The 18,733-nt window shown below is 35.5% G+C and overlaps 1 protein-coding gene across 1 annotated transcript in view; it reads right to left on the bottom strand.

Moving 5' to 3' along the window:
- Window positions 1-1,972: 1,972 nt before the first annotated feature.
- Window positions 1,973-18,733, bottom strand: part of LOC149833460 (protein MICRORCHIDIA 7-like) — a 42,463-nt gene continuing 25,702 nt past the window's right edge. Inside the window, exons 13-20 of the mRNA XM_090015135.1 lie at window positions 14,071-14,122; window positions 13,884-13,995; window positions 13,724-13,794; window positions 12,976-13,508; window positions 4,206-4,336; window positions 4,045-4,120; window positions 2,564-2,686; window positions 1,973-2,413 (exon numbers count right to left, since the gene is read on the bottom strand). Of these exons, the coding sequence (XP_089871261.1) occupies window positions 2,345-2,413; window positions 2,564-2,686; window positions 4,045-4,120; window positions 4,206-4,336; window positions 12,976-13,508; window positions 13,724-13,794; window positions 13,884-13,995; window positions 14,071-14,122 (1,167 nt within the window). The 3' untranslated portion in view covers window positions 1,973-2,344. The remainder of the gene's footprint in view (window positions 2,414-2,563; window positions 2,687-4,044; window positions 4,121-4,205; window positions 4,337-12,975; window positions 13,509-13,723; window positions 13,795-13,883; window positions 13,996-14,070; window positions 14,123-18,733) is intronic.

Here is an 18,733-nt window from a genome sequence, read left to right as displayed (position 1 = left end):
TTCCGACGTCGACGTCTCCTGGGCGCCGGGAAGGAGGAGATCTACTGTTTGTTTTCTTATATGGTTAGGGGGGGTTAAACCAGAGTTAAGAAGAATGAAACCTGGGTTTTACAATGAGCATGAGCGGAGACTAAACCATGGTTAAATTTATCCCGAACGTTCCCCGTCTCGTCGCGGTGACATTCGGCCATAGCCTTCCACGGAATGACGAAAATGCCATTATGCGTACTGGCTAGTGGTATGACCCACGTGCGAAGCACGCGTGGTTGGATGTACGACGACCACCTCCGGTGCGGTAACGTGATAAGCTTGAGCTGTCGCACGTGTGAGGATGAGGCGAGAGCTTCTGGTTGTTTCGGGTCTGGGGCAGATCCAGCCATAGGTACCATTAAGGCGTTAACCAAAAAGTTTAGCCGTAGGGATGTAAAGTTTGAATTCGGATCCGATGTGGCCAGAACCAAATTAGACTAATTGGACCTAAACGGATTGGGATGATGGCAAACTTGTTTTGAAATGTAAAGTAGAAAATTAAATTAACATTGGTTGAGGCATGCGTATCCTTTAATTTATTTTGGAAAGGAAAGTAGGAAACCAAATGATAGTTGGTTGGATTGGATTATATCCCATGCATTTTGGGGTTCCAGCCCAATCAAAAAACACCTCCCAGGTACAACTTTAGTCCTTTTAAATTGTTAGCTGATGAGAAGATGTATGATTAATATAATCAACATCATAAAATCTAACCCACAGTGGCTCCGCTTGTTTGGTAGGAGCAGTCAGTGCACACCACTGTCTTGGAGTCATTGCAACTTGCAAGTTCAAAACCCAATAGTAGGGTTGTATAACCGGTGGGGCCTGTCTAACCCCAGATTGCCTATAAAAAAAACATCATAAATTTATCCAATTCTCTCTCTCTCTTTGTGAATCACAGAGAAAAGAAACATTTCTTTGTACAAATTTTCAAAAAAAAAATATAAAACGTCAATGCAAAACACTAGCAGCCTCACCAATTCAATTTCTTTGGCATAGTTTTTTTGGATTTATAACCCAAAGAAACCGCACCCCAGCACGAACACCTGATCGTGCTGGCTCAGCCTGCCAAAACCCAGGAACTATGCTACACGTTGGCTTGCACAGAGGAACGACACCCATGAGAATCAAACCTTGACTGCCTCTTGGGGCTTCTTTTGCATAGTTACTTTCGAGATTTTATCACCCTCATGGGTGAGGAACTCAGTGAGAGGTTTTAACCAAATCCAACTCAAGGGATGTGTTCTGCAAAGTAGTAGGAACCAACTCTTGGATCATATTTTTCAAGCATAAAAGTACGATTTTATGAGGGTAGAAAATTTGGTACACTATAAGCCAATGTTTTTCAACCCTTGTGAAATGTTGCATGTTAGAATAACATGATCCAAACATTGATTTCTACTAACCCTAACCCAAACATGTAGATCACATCTGAAGGATCAAAAGGACTAAAATTTTTAAAAATAATGAATTTTCACTAAGGGTTCTGGTAGTAAACATTATATATATATATATATATGTGTGTGTGTGTGTGTGTGTGGGGGGGGGGGGGGGGTAATCTACCATTAAACCAGTTAAAACCAACATTATATAAATTCAACCTTACCACTAAAAACACATTTTTGAAAATGCTAGTTTTTGAGGTCAAAAAGGTAACTTTGATATATTCATAAAGTTACTTTTTTGGAAGAGGTGTTTGACATTTTAATTATCTCCAAGTTCAAAACACCTATAATGCCCAAAAAATAACCTTGCTTTTTAAAAATGACATCATTTGAAAGGTATTTTAATCATTTTCATGAGGTTGAATCCATTTAATGTTAAACTTAACTGGTTTAATGATAGATTAACCATATATATATATATATATATATATATATATATATATATATATATATATATATATATATATATATATATATGTGGTTATTTATCAGTTAGATTTAAAATTAAATAGATTCAACCTTATGAAAATGATACAGAACTTTGACACTGTTCACCTATCCCTATGTACAATTCGCAAATGAACCCTGCATTTAATTTTTAAACAGTTATTACAACATTGGAAGATCTAAGAATAGATTTATAGCCAAGATTTTACACAATCTGGCATGAAATGATAACCTTAGCAGCAGAAACAAACCGAATCACAACCAGACGCTAGTTATTTATCCTTCTGTTGGCAGCCTTAGGATGCTTGTCAGGGAAAAGATGCAGCTGACTTAACAAGGATGGGATGACTGGGCACCACAGCCCCTGGAAATTCAAGACATCTTTGAAAACTAGGTACCATTTACAGGTAGCCATGTAGGAACTAACGTTCGGATTTCACTTCATGGTTTTGTTGTTTCTGTAGCAACTCTTGAATAGTAGTATAAGCATCCTGTGATAAAGGAAGGTCTCAGAATGGAAGTTTAACCCAACCCTTGAACAACAAAATTTGCTGTCCAGCTTAGTGCTAAGCAGATAGTGAAACTAATCATTCATTGATGGCCTTTAGAAAACGATTTAAAACTGGAAATCTAACTCTGACCTTCAGTTTCTTTCTTAACGTTTCTTCCTCCTTGTCACGACGATTCCTTTCCTCTGAAAATATGTCGATCAAAGACTCCTGTTCTTTGCTAGCCTCCTGCAACTTCTGCTTGTAGTCCTGAAGCTGTAGAAAATGGAAAATTGACAAATAAACAAATGTGTCAAACTCTCTGAAGATCAGAAAAATCAAAGAGGCAGTCGATAATGTCAGAGAAGTCTGATTATACATTAGCAAGTGGCAACTTCAAAGAAAAGTTCCTACATTGTTTATGTGCAATACAACAATGACATGGAAGAAGTACCAACTTTGTGATGATTGTGCAAAAGTTATTGATAGAAGTGGATATATCCAGTTTGTGAATGAGGATGCACAACCAAGATCAACCGTCTCACTGTGTGTGTGCGCACGCATTAACATTTAATTTCAAATCTGTTACTAAAGCATCTCATTTTGACAAGGCCTAAAGTTTGCATCGCATGATAATAGCATTTAGAGGCAAACCAAACTTGTATAGCCTTTTCTTTTAATAATCAACAATACCTTGCATATAATTACAGCACCATTTCCTAGCAATCACTGTGACCTAACAGAGTCTACCTGTAAAAAGGAACATTATTTTTCTGATGCCATTAATTGCATCATCATTAACACTCCTATCCGTTATTCAATGTCGAATAAAAGTCTCAAATACTAGAAACACTTTTTAATGAATATTTCCCTTATTCTCTCCCTATACATTTTTTAGCAAGCATTACTATTGCCACTTATAGAACATAAAATTATTTTAGTTAAGGCATTCTGTCATGTGGTCAGTACTTGGTAAATATCTCTTAGTTGAATTACAACTATTTCCAGAATATAAATGAAACTCAGAGTGATGATTACTGATTAGGGGCCAATCAGGGAACCCCAGTCACACTAGGAGAACCCAGAAGGGTGGAAATGGTCTAGAATTGAAATAAATAATGGCGCTTTTAGGATTTCAGCTCCATTGTTTAAAAATTCTGACGTTTAAACATGAATTAGTTAACAAAACATGGTCAACTATGAGATATAAGCCATGAAAAAAAATGAGTACATGCTAAAAAAATGTACAAAACAAATATTACAAGATAAGGTGGAAATTTTCTTTTTTCAAAGAAAACAGATAAGATGGAATCTAGTTTTTACATCACCAAAATGGAGAAAAAAAAAACAACACATGCATCATACATGTGTATTTCAAGTGAGTACACACTGTACAAGGGGTCAAGAATACCAAGATTATATAACAAAGAGCATTGTTCACCCATGAAGATATTCATCTAAAGATGAATATTTTTCACACAAAAAGTTGTAATTCCCTAATCTCAAATTAGTAAAAAGGCATGATCAGGCTAGAAAAATGACTTAATGCAGAATATCATAAAAGCTAAATTCAAAAAGCCTCAAGTTGACCATAAAAATCAGCAAAACAAAAAGTTCTTAGAGAAGAATCTCACTTGGGCTTCCAATGACCCGTTTCTGTCTCTTTCAAATTGCAATTGTTGAAGCATTTTCTCCTCTAATGCTTTTAACCTAAAAATCAACCAGGATAAAAACAGATATGAGTCGTCATAATAATGTGATAGATAATGGAACAATTAGTTCAGTTAAACAGAACCTGTCTTTCAACCCACGATTTTCATCCTCCAAATGCTTTGCACTATCAGGATATGACTTCCTAGGAACAGATTCATTTCCACGGCTAGCATTATCAGTTTGAAGATTAGCAGCAGAATGCCTCTTAGCTTCCTGTACATAGAAATAACTGAAAACATCAGCACACACCTCTGAAATTCTAAGAGATTTACCTATTTAAGAGAAAAAAGTAACACTATTACCACAATGCTAAAATCATTGTACACCGAATGATTTAAGTAGCAAGGCAAACATAAGAGAAATATCTTAATAATTTCCCATGGCTAAAAGGGATTGTTATACAGAATAAAGCCCACAACCTAAACACTCCAAAAGATATGAAGTACAACGACTCACAATAATAAATACAAACATGTTTTCTCTCCCTTTGCAGTCATAAATCAAAATGAATCAAGAATGACCATTATGAGTTTAATAAAGCACACAATCGACAGAAATGTGAAAACTCATAAAAATCTGTCACTCAGTTCCAGTTCCTCCTCTACAAACTCTCGTATATAGAAACACACATGCACATGCACCCATACACATATGCCTGCAGACCCACCAATGCACACACACAATTGCTTATGAATATACTGTATTTCTTGAAAAGAAATATATATGTGTTGGTACTTGGTATGTTGTATGTTACAAATACAGCTGGTAAGATGATCATTTTCTGAAAGAAGGGTCTGAGTGCAGAAGAGTTTGCACGTTGTGGGAATATAGTATACACCATAGTCACAAATTTCATTCTCAGCAATGGAATTTCTTGAGAGATTTTAAAAACTCTTGTTTTTATCGGGAAAATATTGGTTTGTCAAAATATGATGAGTAAATATATAAGACAAAAATATCAAAATACATAAAAAGAATAATATTAGTAAAGAATAATATAGTGAGGATTTAATGCATAATAAGTAATGGGTAATAAATAAACTAAGATTTTAATGCATAATAGGTAATTAATAGCCTAATGGGTAAGAATCTAAAGTTTTAATGCATAATAGGTAAGTATTGTAAGTGATTGGTGCCATATTCGCTCCGAAGGAGAAACAAGGTCTCCTCCCGTTATTGTTTAAAGAGTCTCATCCCCGTTTTCATGCACAAAGACCACAACATGGTGGCATTCAATGAGGTCACCCGCAAGGCCTTTCTTGTGAAACTGGCTTTTCACACCTTGTGTAATTGGGGCAAAAGTACTATTATGGCCACTTATAATAATAATGTTTTTGTTATACATATAGGCTACATTTGGTTCAATTACATAAGATTCACTTCCTAATACACTTTAGAAAGTGAATCTCATTTGATCAGTACCCCAAAAGCAATCAAACATAAAAAAAAAATGGCACAGAACCCCAAAAGCAATCTTATAAAAAGTGAGTTGGTATAGAACCCCAAAAAGTGAGATTTAGGAAGTGAATCTCATATGTGTGAGATTCGCTTTATCATGAGGTCTCGTGAGATTTGAAATCTCATGGGATTTTGAAAGTGAATCTCTTTTGAACAGTATTTTCACTTTTCAAAAACACAACCAAATGTAGTGATAATATTACAAAATATTTAAATGAGTGAGATTTTGAATATCTTGCAATATTATAAAAAATGTCAAGATTTGTTTAACATTTATCGGAGACATAAAATCACAAAAACTTAACGTGTTTATTATCCCAACATGTCTAGACACATATACACACACAAACACATGAGAGAGAGAGAGAGAGCAGTAGCTAAGCAACTTTAAATATTATATAAAAAACAGGAATTTATTAACCAGTATCAATGTCTCACACTTGGCAGCACACTCAGTCCTAGCAAACTTCAATTATCCAATACTTTGACACCTATATATTGGTGTTCTACTAATTATAAACTATGAAGAATTCCTCATAATTATAACAATAAGCTTTCCTTTTTCTCATGTGTTCATAGTGAAGCAACCTCTTGTGGTTAACTGTGTCTAAAATTTCAAGCATCTTGATGGATTTCTTTTAAAATCATTTAGGTTGATACCTTATGTTAAAAAATTTGCTAAAATAAGGGATATCGAGCTGTTTTATACGATATCGTACAATATGTCCAATATTGTATAAGCCAATGCAGCCAGGAACTTCAAATTCTTAAGGACCAAAAAAGTAACATCGGACCACTTTTAGAGGAGTTTCAAGGCAAAAATCTTTGTTTTGACTCTATTTTCACACTTAAAGCTTCAAAACCCCTTTCTCTCTACTGTTTTTGGATGATATCACCCACAAATTTTACAGATTTACCTAAAGCCAAGCCCTAAAAGGTGTTATTATTTTGAGAGATCTCCTATCGCCCCTTAGGGAAGTTTTTTAATGGAAGTATTAAAAAAAGGAGTCTTAGAAGTGGATCTTGTGATAGATCTACCTTCATCTGAACCTTGGGTGCCTTATTCAACCCAACAAAGGTTAGATCTGTTGAATATATATATATATACTTTTCTGTATTTCCAAAATACCTGATAGGGGTATTTTGTTCTTTTAACATGTAATATAAGTTGTTTATTAAAACAACTTATCTTCACTTTTTATTTTTTATTTTTTATTCTCCTTTTTGGAATCTTTGGGGACCCCACTTATGGAGCCGTTGGAGCTCCCCAACAACTACATGAGTGGGAGCCCCAAGGTCTCCCTCTCTCTCCTTTATTGTGTATATAAAAGGAGGTGTTCTCCCCTCATTTGTAACAAGTTCTCTCCCTCTCTCTTAATAATATTTTTCTTTTTTGCTTTTTGGCATTATCCCTTCGTGGGTTCATGTGTTTGCACTTAAAATGTTTGTGTATTCTTATTGGTTCTTGTCCATTATTGGACTTGCAAGTGTTTTTCACTTGTTATTTATATTTTCGCTTATTTCATTACATGGTATCAGAGTCATTTAGGTTCGTTTGATCTTGGAAGGTTTCTTTTGTACCACTTAAAGATCGTGACCAAGGTATTTTTGCTTTCTCCATCTCTATCTTCTTATTCAACATGAAGCGTGAATCAAGGGTGGAGCTCTCCTTCAAGGTCAATGGTTCGAATTATTTGATGTGAGCGTCGACTATGAAGAATCACCTTAGAGGGAACAAACTTTAAGGCTTCATGATGAGGACCTATCTTGAGCCATCGTTGAAGCTATCACGCTAAGATTTTGGCATAATTTATGAACAATGTTGACATAAAAATTTGTGTCAGCATTGCTAAGTTTAGAAGTGCTAATGAAGCTTGGTTCTTCTTTAAGGGTATATATATGCAAAAAGATCTAGCAAGACAATATTTTTGTCAAGATAAAATTAGATCCACTAAACAAGGGGACATGAGTGTTGCCGATTATTTTAGTGCTTTGTCCCTTCTTCGGGACGAATTAGCTCTTCTTGAGCCTAAATGGGTGGCTCCCGAAGACATTGAAATGAGAAGAGAGCAAGTTGAAAAAGAATACTTCTTCAAATTCCTTCATGGTCTAAGACTGGAATTTGAACAAGGGCATCTCTTCTTTATAAGAGCAAGGCTATGCCTATCGAAGATGCTCTTGCCGAAGTATGCCAAGAAGAAACTCGGCTTGGCATGACCCATAAGAATGATGATATTTTAGCCGTTACTAGGTCAGAATTAAACGTAAAAACCTATAAACCTCCTCACTTTGCAAAAACTAATAACTATGAAAATGGATCCAACTATAATAGTAGTTATAAGAAGGGTGTTACTTGTCATCATTGTAATAAAAAGGGACATATTAGACCGGTATGTCCTAAGATTAAGGGTAAAGTGGCTTCCGTTGGTGAAGTTATACCAAAAAAAGAAGATACAAACATAAATAGATGAGATATTAAAGATACTCTTAATCAAATTTTGAAGGCACTCCAACATTTTCTCAAGTCATCTTCAACTTTGGGTGCTGCCATCGCAACGTCATCATCTCCTCCAGGTATGTGGATTCTTGATTCCGGTGCTTCTTTTCATATAACACCACATCAGAATATTTTTTCAATAGTCTACTCCAACCCTTCCTTTATGTTTCAACGACCGATGGAACTTCTTTAAAAAATGAAAGTATTGGAACACTTGATTTAAAACATACTAAAAAAAATTTTGTTCCAAAAATATGAGTGGTTTCAAAAATAAATTTAAATTTATTTTTCGTCTCTCAAATTTCTGACCATGGTTGCAAAGTTTCTTTCTGACCTAAAGATTGCACTTTGCAGGATCTCCAGTCAGGGAAGTTGATTGGGCAAGGCCATAGGAAAGCCGATCTTTATTTTATGAATTTTTTTACTCTTTCACCCAAGTCATTTTATAATTTTGTAAATGGCAAAAGAATTGATGTTGGACATAAGAGACTTGGCCACCTTAGTTTTTCAAAGATGTCTTTTTTCTCTTTTTTAGGAAATACATGTAATAAAAAAGACATGGCGAGTAAAGATTGTATTTTTGAAAAAATAAAACCGATTTCATTTCCTCAAAAAAAAAATTGTGTCTACATGGCCTTTTGAATTAGTTCATTCGGATGTATGGGGTCCTTCACCTATTATATCAAAAGGTGGTTTCTCATATTATGTGATTTTTGTTGATGATTTCAATAGATACACATAGATTGATTTTCTAAATCATAAATCCGATGTGTTCTCTTTCTTTAAAAAAAATCATGTAAAAATAAAGAATCAATTCTTAAGCAATCTCTCTATTCTAAGATGGAGGAGATTATATGTCTAATGATTTTCAAAATTACTTAAAACAAAATGAAATTTGTCATCATAGGTTTTGTCTTAAAACTCTGCAACAAAATAGATTAGCAAAAAGAAAGCATAGACATATAATAGAAACTACTAGGACTCTTTTAATTTTCAAAAATATTCCAAAAACATTTTGAGTCAAAACCGTCCTAACTTCAACTTAATTAATAGAACTCCTTCAACTTCATTAAACAATGTTTCTCCATTTAAAAAACTCTTTTAAATGACTTCGGATTTTAAAAGACTAAGAATCTTAGGTTGTAGGTGTTATGTTCTTACTTCTTACTCATAAAAAATGACAAGCTTTTTCCAAAGCCATTGAGTGTGATTTTTTAGGCTACAGATAAAATAAAAAAGGATACTGATGTTTTGATCCGATAAATAATAAGCTTTATATTTCAAAGGATGTTACTTTTCTTGAAAGTGAAAATGGTTTTGAGAGTAAAGAATCAAGAGAAAACATTGGTTACTCCTTTTTATTTGATTTATTACCACGAAATGATGAGTCTAATCCTATTGAGATCCTTGAATCCTTTGATAATGGTGCTAATCAGAATGAACATTCTCTTAATGATAAGGATAATAGTCAACATGAAAATCTGAATGAACATAAATTCTCTCAAAACACATCTTTAGAAGAGTCTTAACATAGAAAATCAAATCGTATTTCTAAAGCACCAAATAGATTTGTATCATATAACTCATTCTCTTCAAATTTTAGAGCATGCTTAATAGCCCTTCACTCTTTCTATGAATTGTTTCATTATAATGATGTCAAACAATACCCTCATTGAAATGAAGCTATGGAATTTGAACTTAATGCTCTTAAGAAAGCTCAAACATGAGAAATAGTTAATCAGCCACAAGGAAAAAAACCTATAGGATGTAGATGGGTTTTTAAAGTAAAAACCAAAAGCGACGGGTCCTTAGAGAGATATAAGGCAAGGTTAGTGGCCACAGGATAAGCTCATAGATTATGATGAGGCATTTTCCCCGGTTGCTCGAATGACAAGTGTTCGAGCTCTCATTGCCATTACATCTATTAAAAAGTGGCCTATTTATCAATTACATGTTAAAAATGCTTTTCTGAATGGTGATCTTGGTGAAGAAGTTTACATAAAACCTCCCCCAACATGATTTTAAATTAAAAAACTTTAAAATTAAAAAATACATTATATGAACTTAAACAAGCTCCAAAAGCTTGGTATGATAAGTTCAGTAATGTATTAATTAAATTGTGTTTTGTCTCTTGCTATACTGACACTGTTCTCTTTGTCAAGAAAACAGGTGACCATATTGTGATTCTTCTTCTATATGTTGATGATATGATCATCACAAGAAATAACAAAGGAGTAAATGAAATTAAAACTATTTTAAAGAAAACTTTTGATATGTCTGACTTGGGTTTCTTGAGATATTTTTTAGGTATTGAAGTGATTTATTCACATAAAGGATACATACTCTCTTAAATAAAATTAACTATTGATATTCGTGCTAAGTCAGGGATCTCAGATGAAAATAAGGTGGAGACTCCAGAAGTTATAAACGCAAAATTAAGACTTGAAGATGGTGTTCTACTTGACGAGCATACTCCATATCGTCAATTAATTAGATCTCTTATTTATCTCTCCATCACCCGACCTGATATTGTTCATGCGACAAGCTAGTTTCAACATGCCCCCTACCACTGTTCACATGGCAGCAGTAAAGAGAATTGTATGATATATCAATAACACCATTTCCAAAGGACTTCTCTTATCCTCTTCCTCATCCTTTAATTTAACTGTTTATACTGATGCTGATTGGGGAGGTAATCCCAATGATAAAATCTCAACTACTGGTTTTTGTATGTTTTTAGGAGATTCGTTTATTTCTTGGAGGTGCAAGAAACAGCAAAAGGTATCTTTAACGTCAACAGAAGTTGAATATTGTGCCATGGAGATTGTGTGGCTTAAAAGTCTTCTCAGTGATATAAGGATCAGCATCTCAACTCCTTCAAAGATGTGTTGTGACAACAAAAGTGTGATTTACATATCAAGCAATCATACATTTCACGAGCGTACTAAACATATCAAGATGAATTATCACTATGTTCCTGATGAATATTTAAAAAAAAACTATCACTTTGCCCTATGTCACCTCAGAGTATCAGTTGGTTGACTTCTTCACCAAAGCGCGTCCTACTCCTCGTTTTCTCTTTCTTCTTAGCAAACTTTCGATTCTTTTCCCGTAAAGTTTGAGGGGGATGTTAGATATATATATATATATATATATATATATATATATATATATATATATATAATTTTTGTATTTCCAAAATACCTGATAGGGGTATTTTGGTCTTTTCACATGTAATATAAGTTGTTTATTAAAACAACGTATCTTCACTTTTTCTTTTTTCTTTTTACTTTTTTTATGTAATATAAGTTATTTATTAAAACAACTTATCTTCACTTTTTATTTTTCCTTTTTTTTATTTTTACTTTTTTTTATTCTCCTTTTTAGAACCTGACCCCACTTACGGAGTCGTTGGGGCTCCCCAACGACTACATGAGTGGGAGCCCCAAGGTCTCTCTCTCTCTCTTTTATTGTGTATATAAAAGGGGGTGTTCCCCCTTATTTGTAACAAGTTCTCTCCCTCTCTCCTAATAATATTCCTCTCTTTTTTGCCTTTTGGCATTATCCCTTTGTGGGTTTATGTGTTTGCTTGTGTATTCTTCTTGGTTCTTGCCCATTATTGGACTTACAAGTGTTTTTCACTTGTTATTTATATTTTCGCTTATTTTATTACAAGATACGTGTGATTAAAGGCAAAAATCATTGTTTTTGAATGAATAAGTTTAAAGGTGAAATCAGTGTTATTAAAAGTGAGCCGCAGGGCGCAAAAAACACATCTCACCTCAAGGCGAAAGCATTCATGCCTTGAGGCACAACCCTAAGGTGTGCATTGCATAAGCCTTGAAACTAATGTCTCGCTACGAAGGGCACACCTCATAAGCTTTGAGATCAAATGAGGGTCAAAGCCCCCATTTGACTCGAATGAATTCTTTAAAAAAAAAGAAAAGGAAGAGGGCCCCGTCCCTCTCCCCCCGCCCTCCTCTTCTTCTCCTTTTTCTTCTTCCCTTGTTTTTCCCTCCTTTTCCTTCTTTTTCCCTCATTCTTTGTGTTTTTAAGCTTTTAAGAGAGACATCTTGTCCTGATTTTCATAAAAATCAAGTATTCTGTCTCATGCACATAGTTTACCCACGTTCATGGACATAACCTTACCTAGATAGATACTTTTGTTAGACACTTAGATAGATCAAGGTGCTGCATTAATGTTATTTTTATTTATTATTCTCATATCTTTCGGTATTTATTTAAGATGTCCTATTTCTTATTGCATGTTGCTTTATCAATAAAACATTTTTTTATTCATTTGTGTTTTAAGATATTTTGTTATTTTTTTCAAGATTTTTAAAATGTGTTTTTGAGGCTTACACTTTACGCTTCACTTCATTTTTTTGTGGAGCGCTTTCATGCCTCAACGCTTTTCACAACATTGTGTGCTACTTTTCATATCATTCCTATAAATAGTCTTGTGTGTTAAGACAAACTTAAAATTCATTTTCACATATTTAAACAAAATAACATTTTTTTCCTACATGATTGAAAGGTTTGCAGCCATGTGATGTCAAAAGAAAATTGCTAGGAGGCTTTACAACTGTGGCTGGTCAACATGTGAAATGCTACCTTCAACCATTGCTACAAGATCTTTCAGCTTGTACGAATTTAACAAACTCCTGATCAACACAGCCAACTTGAGTTAAGTTTTCAAAGCAAAGGTAAGATTCAATTTGACAAAACAAATCTTTGAAGATCCATTTGACTTGCAAGCTGCTTTTGAGTCACGCTGATTGAATTGTGACATCCAATCAACAAATGCCAAGTAGGGAACTGTCTTGACACCACAATCACAACTAAAAAATAGCCAGAAAATAAATTGCAGAACTACATGGAAAACATCGTGCAATACCTTCAAAACACTGGGCTTAGCAGTGTCATCACTTCTACCATTTAAACAACCAGCTTCACCTAACCGAGTGTCATGAAAGCCATCACAGGAATCACCAACAGCATTAGCACCATCCACCTCCTCTATAGGGCTGCAAGGTGTCTCCTGATCACTATCATCACCAAAAGATTGTGAACGATCTTGATCCCCATGAGTTCTTTGTGAACTTTTCAACCTTCCGGATATGTCCAAAGACCCAGATGCATGAGACTTTTTGTAAGGTGATTGTACTGCCTTGTTTGAAGAAGCTGGTGTTGAACACTGTGAACTTCTATTACCCAGTCTAGTTGATTTATGTCCATTAGTCTGTTCATTGTCTAAAATCTCTGACGATGTCAAAGGCAAAAGGTCTCTGCTTTTCATATGTTTAGCATTTGACTGAGAATAAGGTTTTCCAGAATAAAGAAGTTGGGGTCGATCATGTGACCTACTGATAACAGAAGAAAGAGCTTTCTTTCTATGCCTGGATGAGGGAGGTTCAGGTGATGAACTATCTGCAACAAAAAGTACTTGGGTGAGGCATAATCCATCTTAACATAACAAATTATCTGAAAGGGCCATGATTTGCAAAAGCAAGAGCAACTTTCACAAGTATGAGTTATTTTATATTTGTGACCTCAATGGCATGGGTCAGTTTCAAGACCACTGATTAAGAGAAGAACATCACATGCACTAATCTGGAGTTAAAGCTATCAAGACACACCAATACCTGGGGAAGAATCTTTGATGAATTTCTTATTACGCCTAGGAGCATAACCGATTTTATGGCAGTTGGATGACCTGAGTGAAATGATACAAACCACATGATCAGGCTAAGTGATTTTAAATACATGATGCCTTCTACTAAGAGATAGAGATGTTAGACAAACCAGTATGTTTTCTGAATCTGAACAAGTCGTGCCTCAAGTCTGGAAAGAACAGTTGTGCGTTCAAAACCTTGCTTATCATGAGCTGGCTCAACAAAATTAGCTTCCAGCACACCTGTATCAGAAAAGACAGTATTCAGTACAAGGCTCATCACAACATATAGAAAGAATAACATCATCATGCCATTACCTATGGCTCCACGCCCATCACTTCCTGCAGCATTCCAAACCCTCCAAAATGGCTGAGAGAGAGAAGAAGAAGAAGAAGAGTTAAGTCTGGATCATGAAATACACAAGCATGATAAACTAAACCGCAACTCATCCAAAAAAAAATCAAATGCAGCTAGACATGGAAGAAATTGGACCAATCAGATTCCAAGCTAATAACTAAGGGAAACTTTTGAATCCACCAGTGGAATATTAATTGCAAGTCATCCACCAGCATCAGAAGATCGATATTAGATCTTTGAAATTAATACAGATGCATAAGAGGGCAATCCATCTAGAAATGAATTGTACACTTCCCTTACCCTATCTGCATTTCTACCCACTTAACAAAAAACTCAGTGCCCCAATAAAGAAAGATAAAAGAATATGATTAAATAACTGTGAGGACTACATGAAGAGAATGAATATACATGGAACTAAGGTTAAACTTGTAAAAATATCTCAAAAGAATATGGTTAAATAACTGTGAGGACTACATGAAGAGAATGAATATACATGGAACTAAGGTTAAACTTGTAAAAATATCTCAAAAGAGATGATGTGCAAAATAAGCACCAAATGGATATGTGCACAAAGGCACAAGAACACTTAGAACAAAATGTACACAAAGGTACAAATAAAGAACACAAATGCTAAAATATAAAGAATCTTTATTGAACAATGGAGAACAATACTCCAAGCATTGAATACATTTAAGAGAAGGGTTCATACCCTATTTATAATGGAGAAGAGACCTTGGAGGGGTTCCTACTAGACGTTGGAGCGCCTCCTACAGTTAGAAGGGGCCCAACGTCTAGTGTTGGGCCCCCTCCAAGGTTGACTTTTGGTCAAAAAAAAAAGAAATGAAAATAATTACAATCATATTCATTAATATGAATATGCGTAAAAGATAAAAATACCCCTGGGGTTACATAAAGGAGAAGATGAATATATATATATATATATATATATATATATATATATATATTTATATATACAAGAAGAGATACAATTTAACACCCTCCCTCAAACTTAGGGAGTGAGAGTTTGTCGAGAAGAAAGTTGAATCTGAAGGAACAAAGCGCCTTGGTGAAGAAATCTGTCAATTGGTATTCTAAAGTCACGTAAGGAAGATCTATGACTTTTTGCAGATATGTTTGTCTAACATAGTGGCAGTCTATCTCAATATGCTTTGTGCGCTCATGAAATATGTGATTTTTATCAAATATAAATTGTACTCTTATTATCACAACACAATTTTGTGGGTCCCTAAACTTAAGTTACCATGTCTTGTAGCAATTGATGAATCCATACAATTTTCATGGTTGTAGAGGCTATGGCTCGATATTCTATTTTTGTAAATGATAGAGACACCTTCTGTTGTTTCTTGCATCTTCATGAGACCAGGGATTCACCTAAAAAAATACAAAAACCTGTGGTGGAGTGACGATTATTTGGGTCACCTCCCCAATCAGAGTCAGTATATGCAATTAAATTTAATTCAGATGATGAGGAAAAAAATACTCCCTTGTTTATTGTATCCTTTATGTATCTGACAACTCGAAGAACGGCGCCCATGTAGATGAATGTAGAGGCATGCTGAAATTGGCTTGCAGTATGCACAACATGTGAGATGTCTGGCCTTGTGATACTAATATACATTAATGATCCTACAAGTTGTCGATAAGGAGTGGGATCCTCCAAAGATATCCCATCATCAATCTTCATTTTTTATCCCTAGACTTCAAGAGTCTCACAGATTTTATCATATGTAATGCATCATCTGTCAAGAATCTTGCAAGCCTTGTGATACTAAGATACATTAATTGTAATAACCGTAAAATTTGAGTGATTTTTTCATATTGGGTCCGGGATCCGTTACCCGGATCCAAAAGGAAATATATATATATATATATATGGGTATTAAGGGTATATACATAATAATAAGGTTTAATAAAGGAATAGTTTAAAAAGTGTTATAATTAAAAAGATTTGGGTAAAGGGGGTTTGGATCCATATTGGAGCCCACCAGATCCAATTTATGGACCCATTACCCAAATTTTGGTGGATCCATGTGGATCTGTCAAATGGCGGCTAACCCGGATCCACATTAGAGTGGATCTGTGACTTAATATTGACCTGGATCCACGTTAGAGTGGATCTGGTACAGCGGCACCGCGGGTCGCGGGACCCGGACCTGACCCCATCTTAAAAGATTTAAAGATGCATAATCGTGTTGGGGGGCACGATTCTTGCCCAATACAGGAAGAATGGGGGAGGGTTACAGAGAGGCTGCAACCCATTTTTCTGCCATTTTCGGAGAGGGAGGGGACTTTCGCTCGATAATAGGGGAGAAGAAGACCTCGCCCTTCGGCAGTTCCCCTATCACCTCTCGGCTCCTCCCTCCCACCTCGCTGGAGCCCTTCTCCTCGTCGACGACGAGCTTGCGCTTGCTTGCAGAAACACCGACAAACCTCCCTGCTCCCGATCTTGGTCGTCAAGGCAGCACCCACGGAGTTCGGCCGAGCATTTCTCGCAGAGCCAGTGTCAGCCATCTCCTTCTTCAATCGCCGAAAAACAGGTAGGATCATGTGCTTTCTTTGTACGGATTGGCTGAGTTTTGTATGGGATTGGGTTGGTCAAGGGCAAGGAGTTTGGATCTCGCATGCCTGATGCACTTGGTGCGATTCTGGGCTGCCGAAAAACACAAGCGTGTAAGTTGGGTTTTGGCAGCTGCGACAACAAGTTGGAAGGGGGTTAGGTGTGTGCTGGCGTAAACCCAAATCAACTAATCCTGGGAGTCGGGGTTTACGGTCGTTGGTCCCCGTCCTCGGAGTTAGGGACCAGGACTACCTATGTGTCCTAGGTGGTAGTTTCATGTCTTCTGCAGAAGTTAGGGATGCATCCTGTCTTGAGTTGAGCCCTTGGGAGATTCTCTCGGCTATTAGTCTCTCCCTTGAGGATTCAGTCTCAGTTAGAATGTTCGGGTTAATCAAATACTCTCGAATAATATACCCCCAAACGTTCTCTTCTGAGATGGTCACTTGTGCCCGTGCGTACCCACGGGATAAGATAATTTAAACACAATTTAGAGCAGTTAGGTATCACAGTGAGTGAAAAATTTCTGGAGGTACGTGTTTATGTTCTTTAACATTATTTATATTCTGAGCTTGTGACGATATAAAATTGTGAAATGTGTAGATATGAGGTAGTTGAAGAATTATCTGAGAGTTGTACAGGTTATTGTTATGACTGTTGCGTTACACATTCACTTGCTTATTAATGTTGCACATGATGCTTTACCTGCTTAGTTATGGTTGTTGGACAACTATTTACATGTTCATGTATATGAATGTTGGTTTTTATGGCATAAACTGCTTACTTGTTTAGACTTATGTAGAGAATCACTTTTGACACCAACATCACATGCTAGATTCATGACATACCTACATTAAGAGTTACAGTTTTCCTACTTAGACGTGGTAGTCTAATTCCTATATTTTTTACCATTTTTTCAGGTAAACGAGTAGATTTATGAGCGGTTGCGGGATGAGGCATTGGATTGCGATTGTTGATTTACTGTTCCAGTGATTCCTTGGGTTTATGGTAAGTTAAATGTTCATATCATAAGGAAATGAAATACATGTGTTGAGTTTTCTCTCAAAAGTAATGTTCTGAAATGCTTAACCCTATATTGGTTATTCTTTCCGCTGTTATAAAAAGAAAAAAAATCACATCAATTTGGGTTAAAAATTTTGGGGCGTTACATTAATGATCCTACAAGTTGCCGATAAGGAGTGGGATCCTCCAAAGGTATCCCATCATCAATCTTCATTTTTTATCCCTAGACTTCAGGAGTCTCAGATTTTATCGTATGTAATGTCTGATCTGTCAAGAATCTCGCAAGCTAGTTTGGTTTGAGATAAAAAATAGCCTCTATGAGAATAGGCAACCTCTATTCCTAGAAAGAATGTCAGATACCCTAAGTCTAACATCTGAAATCTTTCCTTTAAAGTGGTTTTGATATTTTTGATTCCCTTGATATCAATATCTGTTATCAACATATCGTCAACATATAGCAGTAAAATTACAATTCCTACAACAGACCTTTTGACAAACAGAGCAGTGTCAGTATAGCATGAAGTAAATCCATTTTGAAGCATTAATTCATTAAATCAATCATACCAAGCCTTGGAGGATTGTTTCAAACCATAGAGCATTTTTTTAAAATAAAGGACTTTACCCTTCGGTATATCCATGCCCGGAGGAGCATCCATGTAAACTTCTTCATTTAGGTCCCCATTTAAGAATACATTTTTAACATCCATTCGGTATATATTAAATTTTTTAATAGATACAATAGTGATCAAACATCTTACGGTGACCATACGCACAGCTGGAGCAAAGATTTCTTCATAATTTATACGATACTCTTGACTATATACTTTTGCGACAATACGGGCTTTATATCTTTCAAGAGTTTCATCACTCTTGGTTTTGACCTTAAAACCCCATCTACATCCTATTGTTTTCTGTCTTTTTGGAAGATATAGAAATACTCAAGTTTTGGCTTTGTTGAGTGTTCTAAGTTTGTTATCAATTGCATCCCTCCACTCTATTCTTTTCTTAGCTTCTTCGAAGTTTCT

The sequence above is a fragment of the Nuphar pumila genome, chromosome 7 (genome assembly GCF_984573655.1).
Source record: "Nuphar pumila chromosome 7, dmNupPumi1.hap1.1, whole genome shotgun sequence".
In the NCBI taxonomy this organism is placed as follows: domain Eukaryota; kingdom Viridiplantae; phylum Streptophyta; class Magnoliopsida; order Nymphaeales; family Nymphaeaceae; genus Nuphar; species Nuphar pumila.
This window is presented reverse-complemented; position numbering and strand designations above follow the sequence as displayed.